This window comes from Silene latifolia, chromosome 1 (assembly GCF_048544455.1).
Source record: "Silene latifolia isolate original U9 population chromosome 1, ASM4854445v1, whole genome shotgun sequence".
NCBI lineage: Eukaryota > Viridiplantae > Streptophyta > Magnoliopsida > Caryophyllales > Caryophyllaceae > Silene > Silene latifolia.
The window spans coordinates 174,793,028-174,807,044 of record NC_133526.1 but is presented as its reverse complement, the minus strand read 5'-3'; the positions used below and the strand labels follow the sequence as shown (position 1 = coordinate 174,807,044).

The 14,017-nt window shown below is 36.5% G+C and overlaps 2 protein-coding genes across 2 annotated transcripts; one reads left to right on the top strand and one right to left on the bottom strand.

Moving 5' to 3' along the window:
* Nucleotides 1–1,679: 1,679 nt before the first annotated feature.
* LOC141612290 (uncharacterized protein At1g05835) lies at nucleotides 1,680–2,833 on the top strand. The gene is made up of 2 exons (XM_074431032.1): nucleotides 1,680–1,861; nucleotides 2,275–2,833. The coding sequence occupies exons 1-2, from the start codon at nucleotides 1,792–1,794 to the stop codon at nucleotides 2,586–2,588; spliced, it is 384 nt and encodes a 127-aa protein (XP_074287133.1). The 5' UTR covers nucleotides 1,680–1,791; the 3' UTR covers nucleotides 2,589–2,833.
* Nucleotides 2,834–2,907: 74 nt separating this feature from the next.
* LOC141612279 (aspartic proteinase 36) lies at nucleotides 2,908–12,690 on the bottom strand. Its single transcript, XM_074431021.1, has 10 exons — nucleotides 12,269–12,690; nucleotides 9,417–9,546; nucleotides 8,442–8,689; nucleotides 7,940–8,170; nucleotides 6,732–6,894; nucleotides 6,572–6,645; nucleotides 5,536–5,623; nucleotides 4,544–4,619; nucleotides 3,506–3,577; nucleotides 2,908–3,171 (listed from the first exon to the last, which is right to left on the bottom strand). Exons 1-10 carry the CDS (start codon nucleotides 12,484–12,486, stop codon nucleotides 3,023–3,025), a joined length of 1,449 nt encoding a protein of 482 aa, XP_074287122.1. The 5' UTR covers nucleotides 12,487–12,690; the 3' UTR covers nucleotides 2,908–3,022.
* Nucleotides 12,691–14,017: the final 1,327 nt, after the last annotated feature.

Here is a 14,017-nt window from a genome sequence, read left to right as displayed (position 1 = left end):
TTGTTGACCCTTCTATGCCCCGTCATGTGTGTCGCCTCCGCAAGTCTCTTTATGGTCTCAAGCAAGCTCCACGGGCTTGGTATACGCGGTTCGCGAATTTTATTTTATCAAAGGGTTTTCGTAGTAGCATTTGTGACCAATCCCTTTTCATCTATCGTGATGGTCCCGACATGGCATACTTACTCCTTTATGTTGATGATATTGTATTGACTGCATCCAGCACACGCTTACTTCAACAGATTATTCAAGATTTATCTCAAGAATTTGCTATGTCGGATCTTGGCAAACTCCACCATTTCCTTGGTATTCAGGTACACCGCAGTTCTTCTGGTCTCTTTTTAAGTCAGTCTCAATATGCTCGTGATATTCTTACACGTGCCTCAATGGCCAATTGCAATCCGGTGTCTACGCCGGTTGAGACTGGGTCGAAGTTGAGCTCCACAGCCGGGTCACCCGTCGCCGATCCTACCCTCTACCGTAGCTTGGCAGGTGCGCTCCAATACTTAACCATTACTCGACCCGATATATCTTATGCGGTACAACAAGTTTGCCTATTCATGCACGCCCCCCGTGAACCTCATTTTGGTTTTTTGAAACGTATTCTGCGTTATATCAAGGGTACCCTTGATCACGGTCTCACCTTTACTAAGTCTGCCTCCCATTCGTTAACTGCTTATTCCGATGCTGATTGGGGGGGCTGCCCTGACTCTAGACGGTCTACTTCTGGTTATTGTGTTTTTCTTGGTGACAATTTGGTATCTTGGTCCTCCAAACGTCAACCTACCGTCTCAAAGTCCAGCGCAGAAGCAGAATACAGGGGTGTTGCTAATGCCGTTGCCGAGACAAGCTGGCTTCGTAATTTACTTTTGGAACTCCATGTTCCCATCTCTCGCGCTAGCCTCGTTTTTTGTGATAATGTATCAGCTGTTTACCTCTCCGGCAACCCGGTACAACATCAGCGAACTAAGCACATTGAGCTTGATATTCATTTTGTTCGCGAACAAGTCCGCCTTGGGAAAGTTAAAGTTCTCCACATTCCGGCCGAATATCAATACGCCGATATCTTTACGAAAGGACTTCCCAAGCATCTATTTACCAGGTTTCGCTCCAGTTTAAGCGTCCGACAAGCTCCCGCTCCAACTGCGGGGGTGTATTAGTGATTATATATTATGTATATATTCTCTTGTATATCTTTTGATATTATTGACTTAGTTAGATATATTAGGAGATCTTGTAGCCTTGTAATTAGCTAACCTCTTTGTATTAGTTTCCTATATATGCTAATGAGAAACGATACCCTAATTAGGGATTATCATTCTATCAGTTGTATTCCTATTGTATTATAAATACATTCACTGTACCTTATGTTTAGCATAATACTGTTAGTATACATAGCTAACCATCCTAACTTAGCTAATACCACTTACCTCTCAATGGGCATTTTGTGAGAGGAAACGATATCCGTTAGAAGCTTGTGACGGATATCGCCCATCTTCGAGATTTTGTGTACGAGAATAGCAAGTGTTTTTGATATATACGTCCATGTGAATGTAAGTGAGGCAAAACTGACAAGAGGCAGAAAATGTGGAAGACTCGTCCTACTTGACACTGTGTTACGAAATTCAGTGTCCCTTGTTTACAAGTCATTGCATGTGATCCTTTTGAATTATCACGGGATTGGTCTTTAGTACATCAAATAACCCAAGCCACATATCCCACATTCTCCCCCACATACCCTTGCTTATAAGGACATCTCCTACTCCCTTGGATGTTACAAATCACACTTGTAAAATGCAACACCAATTATCACTCTTTAAGCTTCTCTTGACTTGTTTTCTACTCTTTCTTCATTCTTCTAATGGTTCTCTCTTTCACCCTTTTTATTCTTCTATTTATTGCTACCTTGCTTGTTAATTATCCCATATGGCAATGTTTACATTTCCTGGTTTGAAATGAGATGTTGGAGGAAGTGTCTAGTGTCGAGCATTGGTCCGTGAGGGAATAAGAAATTTGGAGTAAACCTGCTCATAGTATAGAAAATTCAGAGCAACATCCCTCATAAACAAGAGAGGCCACAACGCCGATGCTATTAAAATCTCGTTATGATAAATACTACTTATTCCCATTCTGTGGAATTGCAACATTGATTGACTATATGTGTAATGACGTTAGAAAATTAGTCCAGTCGTACTTTTTGTGTTTTGTTTTGAGAACACATTGTATCTTGTTTATGATAACTACTTTGAAGTGTGTTATGATGTTTTGATTAAATAGGTTCAGTAATTAGCACAAGTCGGTGTATGAAGAATGGACCAAGCGTAAACCAGACTCAAGTGGGGAAGGCCAGGTTCAGGGTGGACGTTGTGAACAACTGCGGAACATGTCCGGTCACCGACATTCATGTCAAATGCGGCAAGTTCCCTCAGTCCCTGGTTGATCCCAAGTTGTTCAAGGTGTTGAAGTTTGATGATTGTGTGGTCAATTCTGGTTTACCCTTGCTTCCTCTTCAAACATTGTCCTTCAACTACTCTCGTCGTACAAAGTTCCCCTTGAATCCCAGTTCCTGGTTCTTCCAGTGTGAATTATGAGTATCTCACCAAGTAAATGGACTCAACAAATTTGTAATGTACTGCCTTTATGCTTCTTTATCAACCCAAAAAAATCAAGGGGATGAAATTTGTAGCCCATGTTTAAGCGGGATCTAAGTTCTGAAATCCGGTTGTTAACACGTTAACGTGTGGGGTATTCATATATCTGAAGTCTTCTGCGAATGAGATTCTGAACTGGGAAAAATATCATTAATTTGTAATAGCCGAGTCAGATTTTGTCAGCATTGCATCTTACATGTTATTTTACTGCAACACCATCAAAGTAGATTTAGGACATGCATGCTTCTTGCCAAATCAGTTTCTTATCTATTATTTACAGCAGATGGTTTTAGAATGGTATCTGAAGTCCTACTTTTGTACACTGCGTGTACCAACTTTAAAACACTATGTGCACCTTACCCAAAATTTTTAGCTTAATGTCTTAAAATTATAACAAAGAGGGTTATGCATAAAACTACGAGAGCTGTTTGAATATTTACAGAGGAAGCCGAGGAAATGAAATGGGCACCCACTAGATGTACAGTTCCCGTTTGCTCATCCTTTACCTGAATGCTCGACGAACCTGAAACCCAAAAATTACACGCAATTATTGATCAGACCATTTGAATCTAATCAATATGAACAAAGGAAGCTGTAGGCCTCAAGGATACCATCCCTGCAAAACATAAAAAAGTAGGCAACCTTGAAGCTAGACACCCCATCAGAAGGAGGGCAAACAAAGTCACAGTATGAAATTCACAACAAGAAGACAAGGTGCACAAAGTAACAAACCACTATAAGCACAATACACTTCTAACAAAGTAAAAAATATAAGCTTGCTCAAGCATTTTCGCTTATGATTTTGCATAAATGCATAATGAATGATAAAACTGATCAGGATAATTGATAGTACTCACAATTATACTCGGTCCACCCAATTTCTTGGTTCTCAAGATCATATACAACCAACTTGTTTGAAAGCACGAGATCTGCAGCAGAAGATTGAATTAATCGCGTATCATAACTGAATAGATTATTGTTGGTAAAACAATCATCAGTAGATTCAATACCATATAACTTGGGCAGTCATCATACTACTAAAACATTTGTATAAACATTTATCCATGAAGCACATATTTTACCTTCGGTTCACATTTTTCAAATTAGTAAGAATGAAAATGGCTGTTAGATTCTAAGAACTATTCACTACATTATGTTCGAAAGAACTCCACCATCTAGCCAGAGAAGAAATAGTCATGAACCCAATAGACCTAACAGCACTAAAATTAATACTCAAGTGAGACCATTTGCACATATCACAAATAAAAACAACTACAAATATGCTATGGTGACAGTATCATGCTTAGTTAAAAATAACACACACAAGGCAATTAGCAAAACTGCTTCGGGTGCCTTAGCACCTTATGGAACAGGGTACAGGTAGTGTAGAGGACTACATTATACGTCCTTATATTAGAATCTAAAAAAAAAAAAGAATTGCACAATTTTATAAATTTGTTTGCAGAAATATTTGTGCCTTGCGAGTATTAGGTGCAAGCATCTTCGTCTCGCCCCTTATCCCCTCGGTGGCTTTCAAAACTAAGGTATCAAGAAACCAAAACTAGACACCTTGAATATGCAGATAAAATTTGATCGTCGAGCAATAGAGAAATAAAACAATAGATATCAACTCTACAGAAGGAATAAATGATAAATTCCGACTTCCGAGCATAAGATGAACTTTCGATGCAAGCAAACAACTGATCAAGTTTAGTCTAAGATAATAATCTAAATTACGAAAAGTGAAAATACAATATTGCATACTCCCCTCGAGCCCAACAAATAATTACTTCTCAACCAACACCAACCAAACCAATGTGAAAGACTATGCCAACTAACAATTAGTAGTAGACATATCAGTATTTCTAGATCAATAATGAGACATTTGCATATACCTCCTAAAAGAGTAAGGTTCATCTTGTCTCTAGATTGCATTGCACTATTCTGCCATCCGACACACCACAAGTCATCCTGCAGATTTTAAAGTAGCAAATAACTTGATGTCAAAGTAGTATCAAACCAAAAATTTGCAGCCTACACGACAAAAATATACATCAATATAGTAATGGCAGCAGATAAATCTCATACAATGGACACATTTAGATAAATTTTAGATGACTCAATCAGATGGGAGTATGGGACATCGTAAGATAATAATAAGGGATATTCTCACTTGTACCCCTCAACCTTTTCGTTTTCTAAGGTGTACCTCTCGTTTTTCACAAAAAAAAAATTGACCGATAATAATTCTCGGCTACGAGTTCAGGAAACGGTAATTTTTTTTAAAAAATCAATTATTTCTTAAAGGCCTTGAATTTGAAAAAAAAAATTCACCGCTTTCTGAACTCATAGCCGGTAGTTATGGTTGGTCAAAGTTTTTGTAACGAATAAACTTTGACCGACCATAATTCCCGACTACGAGTTGAGACGTCGATGAATTTTTTTTCAAACTGATGTGCTCGTAAAGACGATCAATTTGGAAAAAAAGTTTTTATCGCATTTTGAACTTGTAACTGAGAATTATTGACGGTTAAATTTTTTTTGCAAGAATAGAGGGGTACACCTTAGAAAATGGAAAAATTGAGGGGTAGAAGTGAGAATATCCCTAGGTAAAGTCATACCCCGTGGGCTCGTTGTTACTCCCTTTCGAAATCAACTGTATATTCATGAGTTTGACTCGTAGACTATAGGCTAGTGGGGGATTTTAAAAAAGCGCAATAGGAAAAAAGTCAGCGTACGAATCACCCTAGAGGAAAGTTGGCCTATTGGACTTTTTTCTAGCAAGAAGTTATCAATTTATTATATGTCAATTAAGTATTCTTCTATTACTAAAAAAAAAAAGAAAAGAAAAGAAAACTAAAAGTATTGTGAACTTATAAATACTTACCACAGGGAAAAAATATTCACGAGGAAACACCGTCATAGAGAGATTGTTTTGAAAGAGGAAGGTAACAGATGGAAATCCATCATCAAGACTGGGAAAACGAAATCAAAAGAATCAGTTAGATATATGGCGCAAGCTAAAGGGTACAAGATTACTAAGAAACCTACTCCACAAAACAAAATAGGGGGTGACAATAGATATTCCTGTTGTTCCATTCTTCCAAGGAAAACAGAACTTGTAATGAACAGAGAAAATACTTCCACGAGAAACTGACTGTATTGTGATTGGCTTCTTTCAATCATAATACATCTCATCTCAAGTGATATGATACGTATTGACCGAGATTTTCAACCATAGTAATTTCCCTCAGCTCTTTAATTTTACTCCCTCCAATTCAATCCAGTCTACCCATTTACTTTTGGATGGTCTTCGAGACAATATTTTGACTGTATTTTTCTACATTAATACATGACTTTTTTTTTTTACAAAAATATCTTTATGAAGAAAGAATTCATAACATATCTAAACATATTAGTTTCATCTTTCCAGATTTCATATTTTTCAGGGTAACTGCGGTCTAAGTGTGTAAAGTTTTACCTCCAAAAAGTAAATGTATAGAATGTATTGGATTGGAGTTTTTTTTTTTTTTTAGCTCACATGGAGTTTCCTAACGACAATTTATGTTGCCCAACTGAAATTCAATTTTAGGACTACGACTTTATTATTCAAATAGGAAATTACCAAGAGCGTGTCACCACTTTTTATAAAAAAAAAAAAGAGGCATCAGTATCAAAGAAATTATCTATCCTCACTTGCTTAGGAAATAAAAAGCAGGGAATATCTACAAAGTTATCAAACAAATCAAAAGCATGACATATATTTCTTCATTGTTACCACAGGTTCCTCACTTTCCTACCTCACAAGATCTCGTCTCTAATGGTCATTGGCATGGCGTTTCACTCAAAGCTATAAAATTTACGTCATCTAATCCCAATCGATAAAGAAAAAGTAATATAGTACTGGATAAGAGGAGCCCTACCTGGACGTATACTTAAAGCATGTATACTGATCTTGAACAGTGAGTAACTTCAAATCAGGTTGCCGTGAGAGTATCTGTGAGGTATTCTGATGTGTATGAGCATTCAACTATACTGGATAGCAAAAGACCAAGCAGCTGGCATACAGAGCAAATTAAATACCTGAATGACAAGTGGCTCATAGACAATCTCAGGGAGATAAGCAAGGGTAGTGCCAATGTCAATAATAGCACCTCTTTTTCCTCCTGCTGTATATAAATCTGATGGAAGTACCAGAGAAGAATTTCCAACCTTAACACCGGTCATGTTGATATTGTAATGCGGCCTAAAAACATCGTACAAGGAAAAAAAATTAACAAATGCAACACCATCTAAGATCAGAAACAAATTGCAGATAATGAAAGTGCAATCAAAGATAAAGGCAAACGAATCAATACACAACAGATTCTGACAAGAAGACAAGCACAAGAGGACTAAATGTAGCAACATAAAAAGAAAAGCAGTTGAAACTTGTAGCTTAACAACTGGAAGTGGTAAGAAAGTTACTCCTCATAACTGTCACCAATGAACGTCTCAGAGGGCACATAAGAGGGGCAAACGAGCCACTTTTTGAGAGCTTTTTCATTTTGTCGACAAATTTTTGACGTACTCAAAAAATGAAAATCGACCATCCAGCGAGATTCAGTGAATCCAGAATTTAGTTTCCCGGAATCGAACCACAGAATTGTAGCAGTCGTCAACTTTCGAAGCATTTCAACAGATCGAATGAAATTGCACATTTCATATAAAGTGTCATTAACTAAATATAAAGAAAATCTTCCATACATTGAGAGCTTACACCCACAACTGGAACACAGCTGGGAGAACTGTAGTGAGAATTTGATTTTTCTCCATTAATATTATGACTAACATCTGATCTTAGCTATAGTTCTCAAAAAAATAGCTAAGATCAGATTACAAAAAAAAAAGTAGACGGACATGACTTTAGCAGTTCTATTATGTGTCGCACAATGTTCTCACTATCATGATATCAAATTGGGGCCACAACATCACATGACGAACATTTCGTAGAGGTGTAAAGTTGATACAGCTGTATTAGAGGTGGTATTAACTCCAAACATGTTGCAATAACTGCTTCCGCGATCAAGACACAAACCGGTATATAATACCACGAACTTAAATGGGGAAATAGGTAGTAGCCCAATGAAATAACAAACAGTACACGAAAAGGAAGAGGTTTGTAACATGAAGGGACGAACATAGAGAGCAAGACAAAAAAGACTCAAAATAGATTAAGGAAACTGGTAGAAATTGAAATATGAATACACAAGAAGAAATGTTATCTAGTCACTGCAGCACGAACTACATACTCGTTCGCTATTAGTGGAGTTAAGTTGACCTTTGGTTGCACAATAGTTCCAATAGCAAAGATGCCTCCGCCGTTTTCCCCATCTAAACAGTGAGCGAACATCTGTCTCACTTGCCCCGTCGAAGCTAATTGAGCGATCATTGATGAATTTGACTTTCCAAACCCAATAATACCATCCAAGGCTCCATCAGGATTTGGTGTCCCTTGGTCCACATATTGTCCAGCACTACATCTGTGTGGAAAAAATGACAAATTTTGAACCAGCTTATTGAAGTGATGATTATATTAAAAGAGATACACTCATCTTACAACAATATAAAAAAGAAACTCTCAACACTGTTTAGACTCCCCACTTTGACATAATATGGCAGAAAACAAACATGAAGATACATTAACATATCTGAATAACAGGGAAGACAGAAGACTCCATTTATCTTCTGAATTACTACAATAAAAATTACTGAATACACGCACAGCAGAAAAAAGATGGATCTATGTCTCACCCAAAACTCATACTTCCATTTGCAGTTGTAGTCTGAAGATCACCTGAAACTTGGTCATAGTGCACAACGTCCTCCACAAAGTATCCTGTGCTAGAGCTTCCATCTCCATAAAATTCAGCATATGAACATGAATCATTTGTCTTGCAAACAGGAAATGGGCCACCATTTACTTCCAGACAGAAAGGGGAATGGCAGGTAACCTTTTTAGATGTAAGGGACTCCTTGGGATCATACAGTGTGAGATCAATCTGCCAGGAGGATAAGCATACATGAATTGAGAGCATAAGTTTTATATGTAACTGCAAGTGTGTGAAATTATGAAGCGCTTTTGTATATATTATTTCCCAGTTTAACCCGAATGAGACAACACTGGAGCAAATAGGTCTAGTATCCACAGAGAACATAGGGTACCGATATCTGTCAACATTTCAGAATAACCGTAAAAAAAAAAAAAAAAAAAAAAAAAAAAAAAAAACTTTATCCGTTACTGGCCATCTGAAATGCCTACCTCCTGCTTGAGCGCTAAAGTTCTTGTTGTAAAGGTATTTAGAGGGAAACGAATAAAGGTCTTGTTTCTACTTCATTTTCTCTCTCTTTATCTTACTTTTCATTTTCTTTGGTTTCATCTTGTTTAACTCCGCTTTACTTTTGCTACAACTATCCATTTTCCTTGTCTTTTCACCCATTTTATCTAGTTCCTACATTCCAATATGTTATCCTTCCATATAACGATTTTCCAATGGCAGCTCATTTGGCTGACCCTAATTATTTTTTAACTAAAGCCGATTTTCCAATGGCAGCTCATTTGGCTGACCCTAATTATTTTTTAACTAAAGCGTTTTTGTTGTTGTTGCTGTGAATTGTGATGTGTAAGGGAAGAAATTTTGCAAACTGAAATTTCAGCAAGGCAAAGAAATCAAAAGGAAGCGCAACAAATGAATACATTCATTTTAAACAATAATCTAAGGAGCTTACACCATGATATCCTCTTTTAGGACACTCTGTACACTCAATGCAATTAACCCATGTTATATCACTTCCAGTGTCTACTTGCATATAGTAGCTCTTCGGAGGGGTACCAAGTCCAATTTTAGCATAATATAGCCTGCATAACCAACAACCAAAGTGTTGCTTTCAAAATGATTCAAGGTTCATCCTGTAAAATCAGGAGTGAAATCAAACTAGACCTATCTGACGAAATACAGCTAAAGATTAGAAGAAAACATGAACAACCCCTAGAAAAAAGGGAAATCGATTTATAAGAAAATCCGCAGATAAACAACATTATATCAAACAGTAGACATAAGAGAAAAAATGCCATTTAGGCCTTCAGGGATTATAATCACCAGTGACATAAAGGGCTTTACAACAATCTAAACCACAATCAAGGGAAAAACAAACTTGAAACAATACGGATATTGAACTCACCACAAAAGCATACAACCAAGAACACAAATGAGAAACAACCATATAAGGACAAACCACCAACCATGAGTCATACAGCATTCAAAATAGTTGGTATTAACTAAGTTAAGTACATTTCACTGTCGGGAGTCAGACCGGAAGCTTATGAAACTCAACAAGAAGAGCTAACATTTTAATTTTAAGAGCGTGCCTAGGCACAAGATGCAGTGAGGTGCTAAGACTGCTAAGTGCTAACCATAGAGACTCGATGCACCTTATGTGAACCTTGTAGATAAGTGGACCCAGGATGAGGCACACGAATATACAATTTCCATATATTTTTTCTTCTAGTTCTTGTATTATACCCTTCCATATTCCCTGTTATTATCCCTTACTGTTACTTCCTTACTGCCTTCACCACACAATACCTATAGGAAACGCCCTAATTTACAAGAAAAGAAAAATGACACAGCCCATTACTACAAGTACAAAGCCATGATAAAGCATTCATTTAGGAAATTGCTCGTGAACTAACCGAAAAAACAGACTGACAACTTAAACCAATACCGTTAGATAAACTAAGGGTGTGTTTGGATTGAGGGATTTGGGGGGAAAAGAAAGGGGGGGGGGGGGGGCGTAGGAGATTCAAAATCCTTTTGTTTGGATAGCAAATGAGGGTAGAGGGAAATGGAGGGGGAGAGATTTGGAGGGATCCAATTTCCCTCCTCCAAGTCTAATCAAAATCTCTCCACAATAGGGCAAGATTTGGAAGGAAATTGTATCCAAATAACCACGCTACATCCCCCCCTCTCCTTTCTCTCTCCTTCCCTTTCCTCTTTCCCCCTCCCCTCCCTTTCCCTCCACTTTTGCTATCCAAACACACCCTAAGATTTGAGCAGAGCTGTTTGATGGAAGTTCACAGCAATTAAGTGTTTGCTAGTAATCAACCAGGAATCAAAACAGTCTTGAAGCCTAAATTTCTAAGTATTGAACAAAAGAAAATTCAGCCTACAGAGAAAGAGAAGTTGCTTAATCATAGAGCTCATAATCGGGCATCCACAACGGAAGGAGCTCCTTAACAACACCTAGGATTGCCACATCATCAGGGGCGGATTTAGGCCCTTTTGCCTAGGGCTATAGCCCTAGATCGTTTAGTCAAATATTTTCTCAAGTGTTAAATTAGCACATAAATATCTTTGTCATAGTGGTGATAGTTGTTGCCTTGGTTCCCTAAAGATGGCAAGTTCGACTCCTCTTCTAGACAATTTTTTCTCTTTTTTGTCATTTCAACTTTCATAGCTCATCCAAATTGAGTCCTCCCTTTTCTGTTTTTATTTGTCACTATATTTAATTTTTCTTTTAAATATACCCCCTCCGCCCCGGTTATTTGTTGTCCTTTTCCATTTTGGATATCTCAGTCATTTGTTGTTCTTTCTATTTTAAGAATAAATTTAATGAGTAATTTGTTCATTCTCATTCATTTTTTTTCGCTTGTCATTTAGTTATTTACCCCCTCCTCTTTCCTTGCTCTTTGTGCCAAACCAAAGAACAACAATTGATTGGGACGAAGGGAGTATAAATATAAAAGTCAATATAATGACATAAAAAATATTAGAATAACTTTCTTTAGTGATGAATCAAGTAATATAGTAATATAATTTTAGAATTTATTACTCTAATTATAGGTGATATCAAAATTAATTATAACTTACACAATAACAAATTTATGTCATTCCCGCATCATTTATGAATAATACTCCCTCTAGTCATGTCATTTACATACGTTTATTGAATTAATCAAACACATGGAAATGAAATCGAAAAAGTAATATAATCACGCGATGATGACAATTTTTAGTTATATTTTCAACGTAAATAATCGTCTTATTTGTACAGTTCGATATTTAGCCCTAGGTAGTTTTGATTTCTGGCTCCGCCCCTGCACATCATTCAAATATCAATCTATAGAACAATTCAATATAAAATCTGCAACATTTTTGTTTTTATATGGACACGAACTCGGCAAGAAAGGAGCTACTCCTACATAAGGATTATCTAGGACACTAGGAGTAGTCATCATTGGTTGTTTTTCTCCAAGAAAGCTCCGTAATTAGGAGCAATAGACGACATATTAATCAGCGATTGCAGCTAAATGATAGAATTATTAAACCAAACCAATGGCGACAAGTTCATTAAGACAGACAGTCAAGAAATCAAACAAACTTCAAACCTACCATAGAAGAATCACTTATCACTGAATAACAAACAATTAACAACAAATACCCAACGACAAAAACCCGAAAAGAATGCGAGTAAAATAGATCAAACCCAATACTACTAATCAACCTAACATGAAACGAATCAAAACAATACCCATTTAAAAAATATAAAAACAAAACTCAGGAAAAGAATCAAAAGAATACCCAGAAGAGTCGGGGCGGCCGGTACCACCAAGAGGAAGGTCGACATTGGAAAGCATTTGAAGGCGATTAGTATCATGGAGTTTAACATAATCTAAAGAACGATTAGTGCCTGCATATCTGAACTTAAGACTGAAAATTGCACTTGAATTAACTGTATTTGTTGTATAAATTAGTAGAATTGATGCTAAGATTGGAATAATTAGATGGTTGTTCATCATGATTGGCAACAACAATGGGTTGACTGTCGAGGTGTTGAAGAGAACATGGAAAAAAGGTACTCCGTAGTTTTAATGCTAGTTTTTGCCTTTTTGTGTGTGTATTGCTTTTGTGTTTGAGTTTTTTTTTAATTTTTGGGGAAAGTGGAGATAGTGGGGTTTGTAGTTTGCATTTGCTACGAACTTCCTACTTCCTAGTTTGCTTATGGAGTCGTTTGGTTCATGAAGGCATTAGATTTTCCTAGGAAATGCTAATTCATAGGAATTAAGTTCCTACATTGAATTCATGTGATTTGAGAAAACTTGTTTGGTTATCAATGTAGGAATCTAATTCCACCGGAACTTTCAATTACCTAGGGGGGGCTAGGTAAGCCAATTCCCCCATTATGTAGGCATTGAAAGTTCCTAGGGAGTTAGAATTCCTCCATTTTACAAAAAATATGTCAACCAAACAAGTCTTGATTTTTCAATTCATGGGATTTCCCAATGCCTACGTTTTATCGAGGCAATCAAACGACTCCTATAATTTGATTACGTTTTTTCCAGGTCAGTGTTGCTTATTTATATACGAACTAACTAGTTTTACAACCCGTGCAAAATTGCAGGGGTATGTATTTGGGCCGGTATTAATATTTTTTGATGTATTTTTTTTTTTTTTTGCATTTTTATTGTACTTATCTATTTGGTTTAAATCAGCGATCTACATAATTAATGTTTAAACTTGTTACAAATACGTGCTCACATGCAATGGTTTAAGAGGAAATAACAAAGGATATTTATTAAAAAAAATATATCGTACTATCTAGTTTTTAAAAATAATGCATGTAATTTATTCGCATTATATGTAATTCAATTTCGTAATTAAATGTAATTCCTTCTCGTAATTATGTAATTTTATTATTCTTTAATTTTTTTAAAATTATGTAATTCATTTATTTGTAATTAGTTGCATTTATTCCGATTTGTAATTCATTTCGCTTATATCCCATTAATTTCATTTATTCGGAATGTATAAGTCGGAATATGTCGCATGTTTGTATAGCCGGAATTCTGAATAAATAAATAAGTTGCACACTAACGGGTCACACCATAACATGTATTTCCAAAAAAAAAAGGCTGATATTAGAATGAATATCTTCTTTTATAGAATGCCTACCATAAGGAATGAGCTTGAGGATGGGGATGGGACTGAGGTTGGGGCGCAGGTTGCCTCCGTCCGAGGGAGCGAGCGGAGGGCTTTATAAGAATAGGGCGAGAGGAGAGAGAGTCTCTTTTCATGTTAACTTCATGTTAACAAGTGTCAGTTGAATTAATGACGTGGCACACCCTGGATTAAGTATTGTCTTCTGAATTAATAAAGATAAGATTTTAAATCCGTGTGAAATTGCACGGGTATGTATTTGGGCCGGTATTAATGGTTTAGGATGATTTTTTTTTCTTGCATTTCTATTGTAATTATTTAGTTGGTCTAAATCAGCGATCTACATAATTAATGTTTACACTTGTTTCAAATAATGGTTTAAGAGGAAATAAT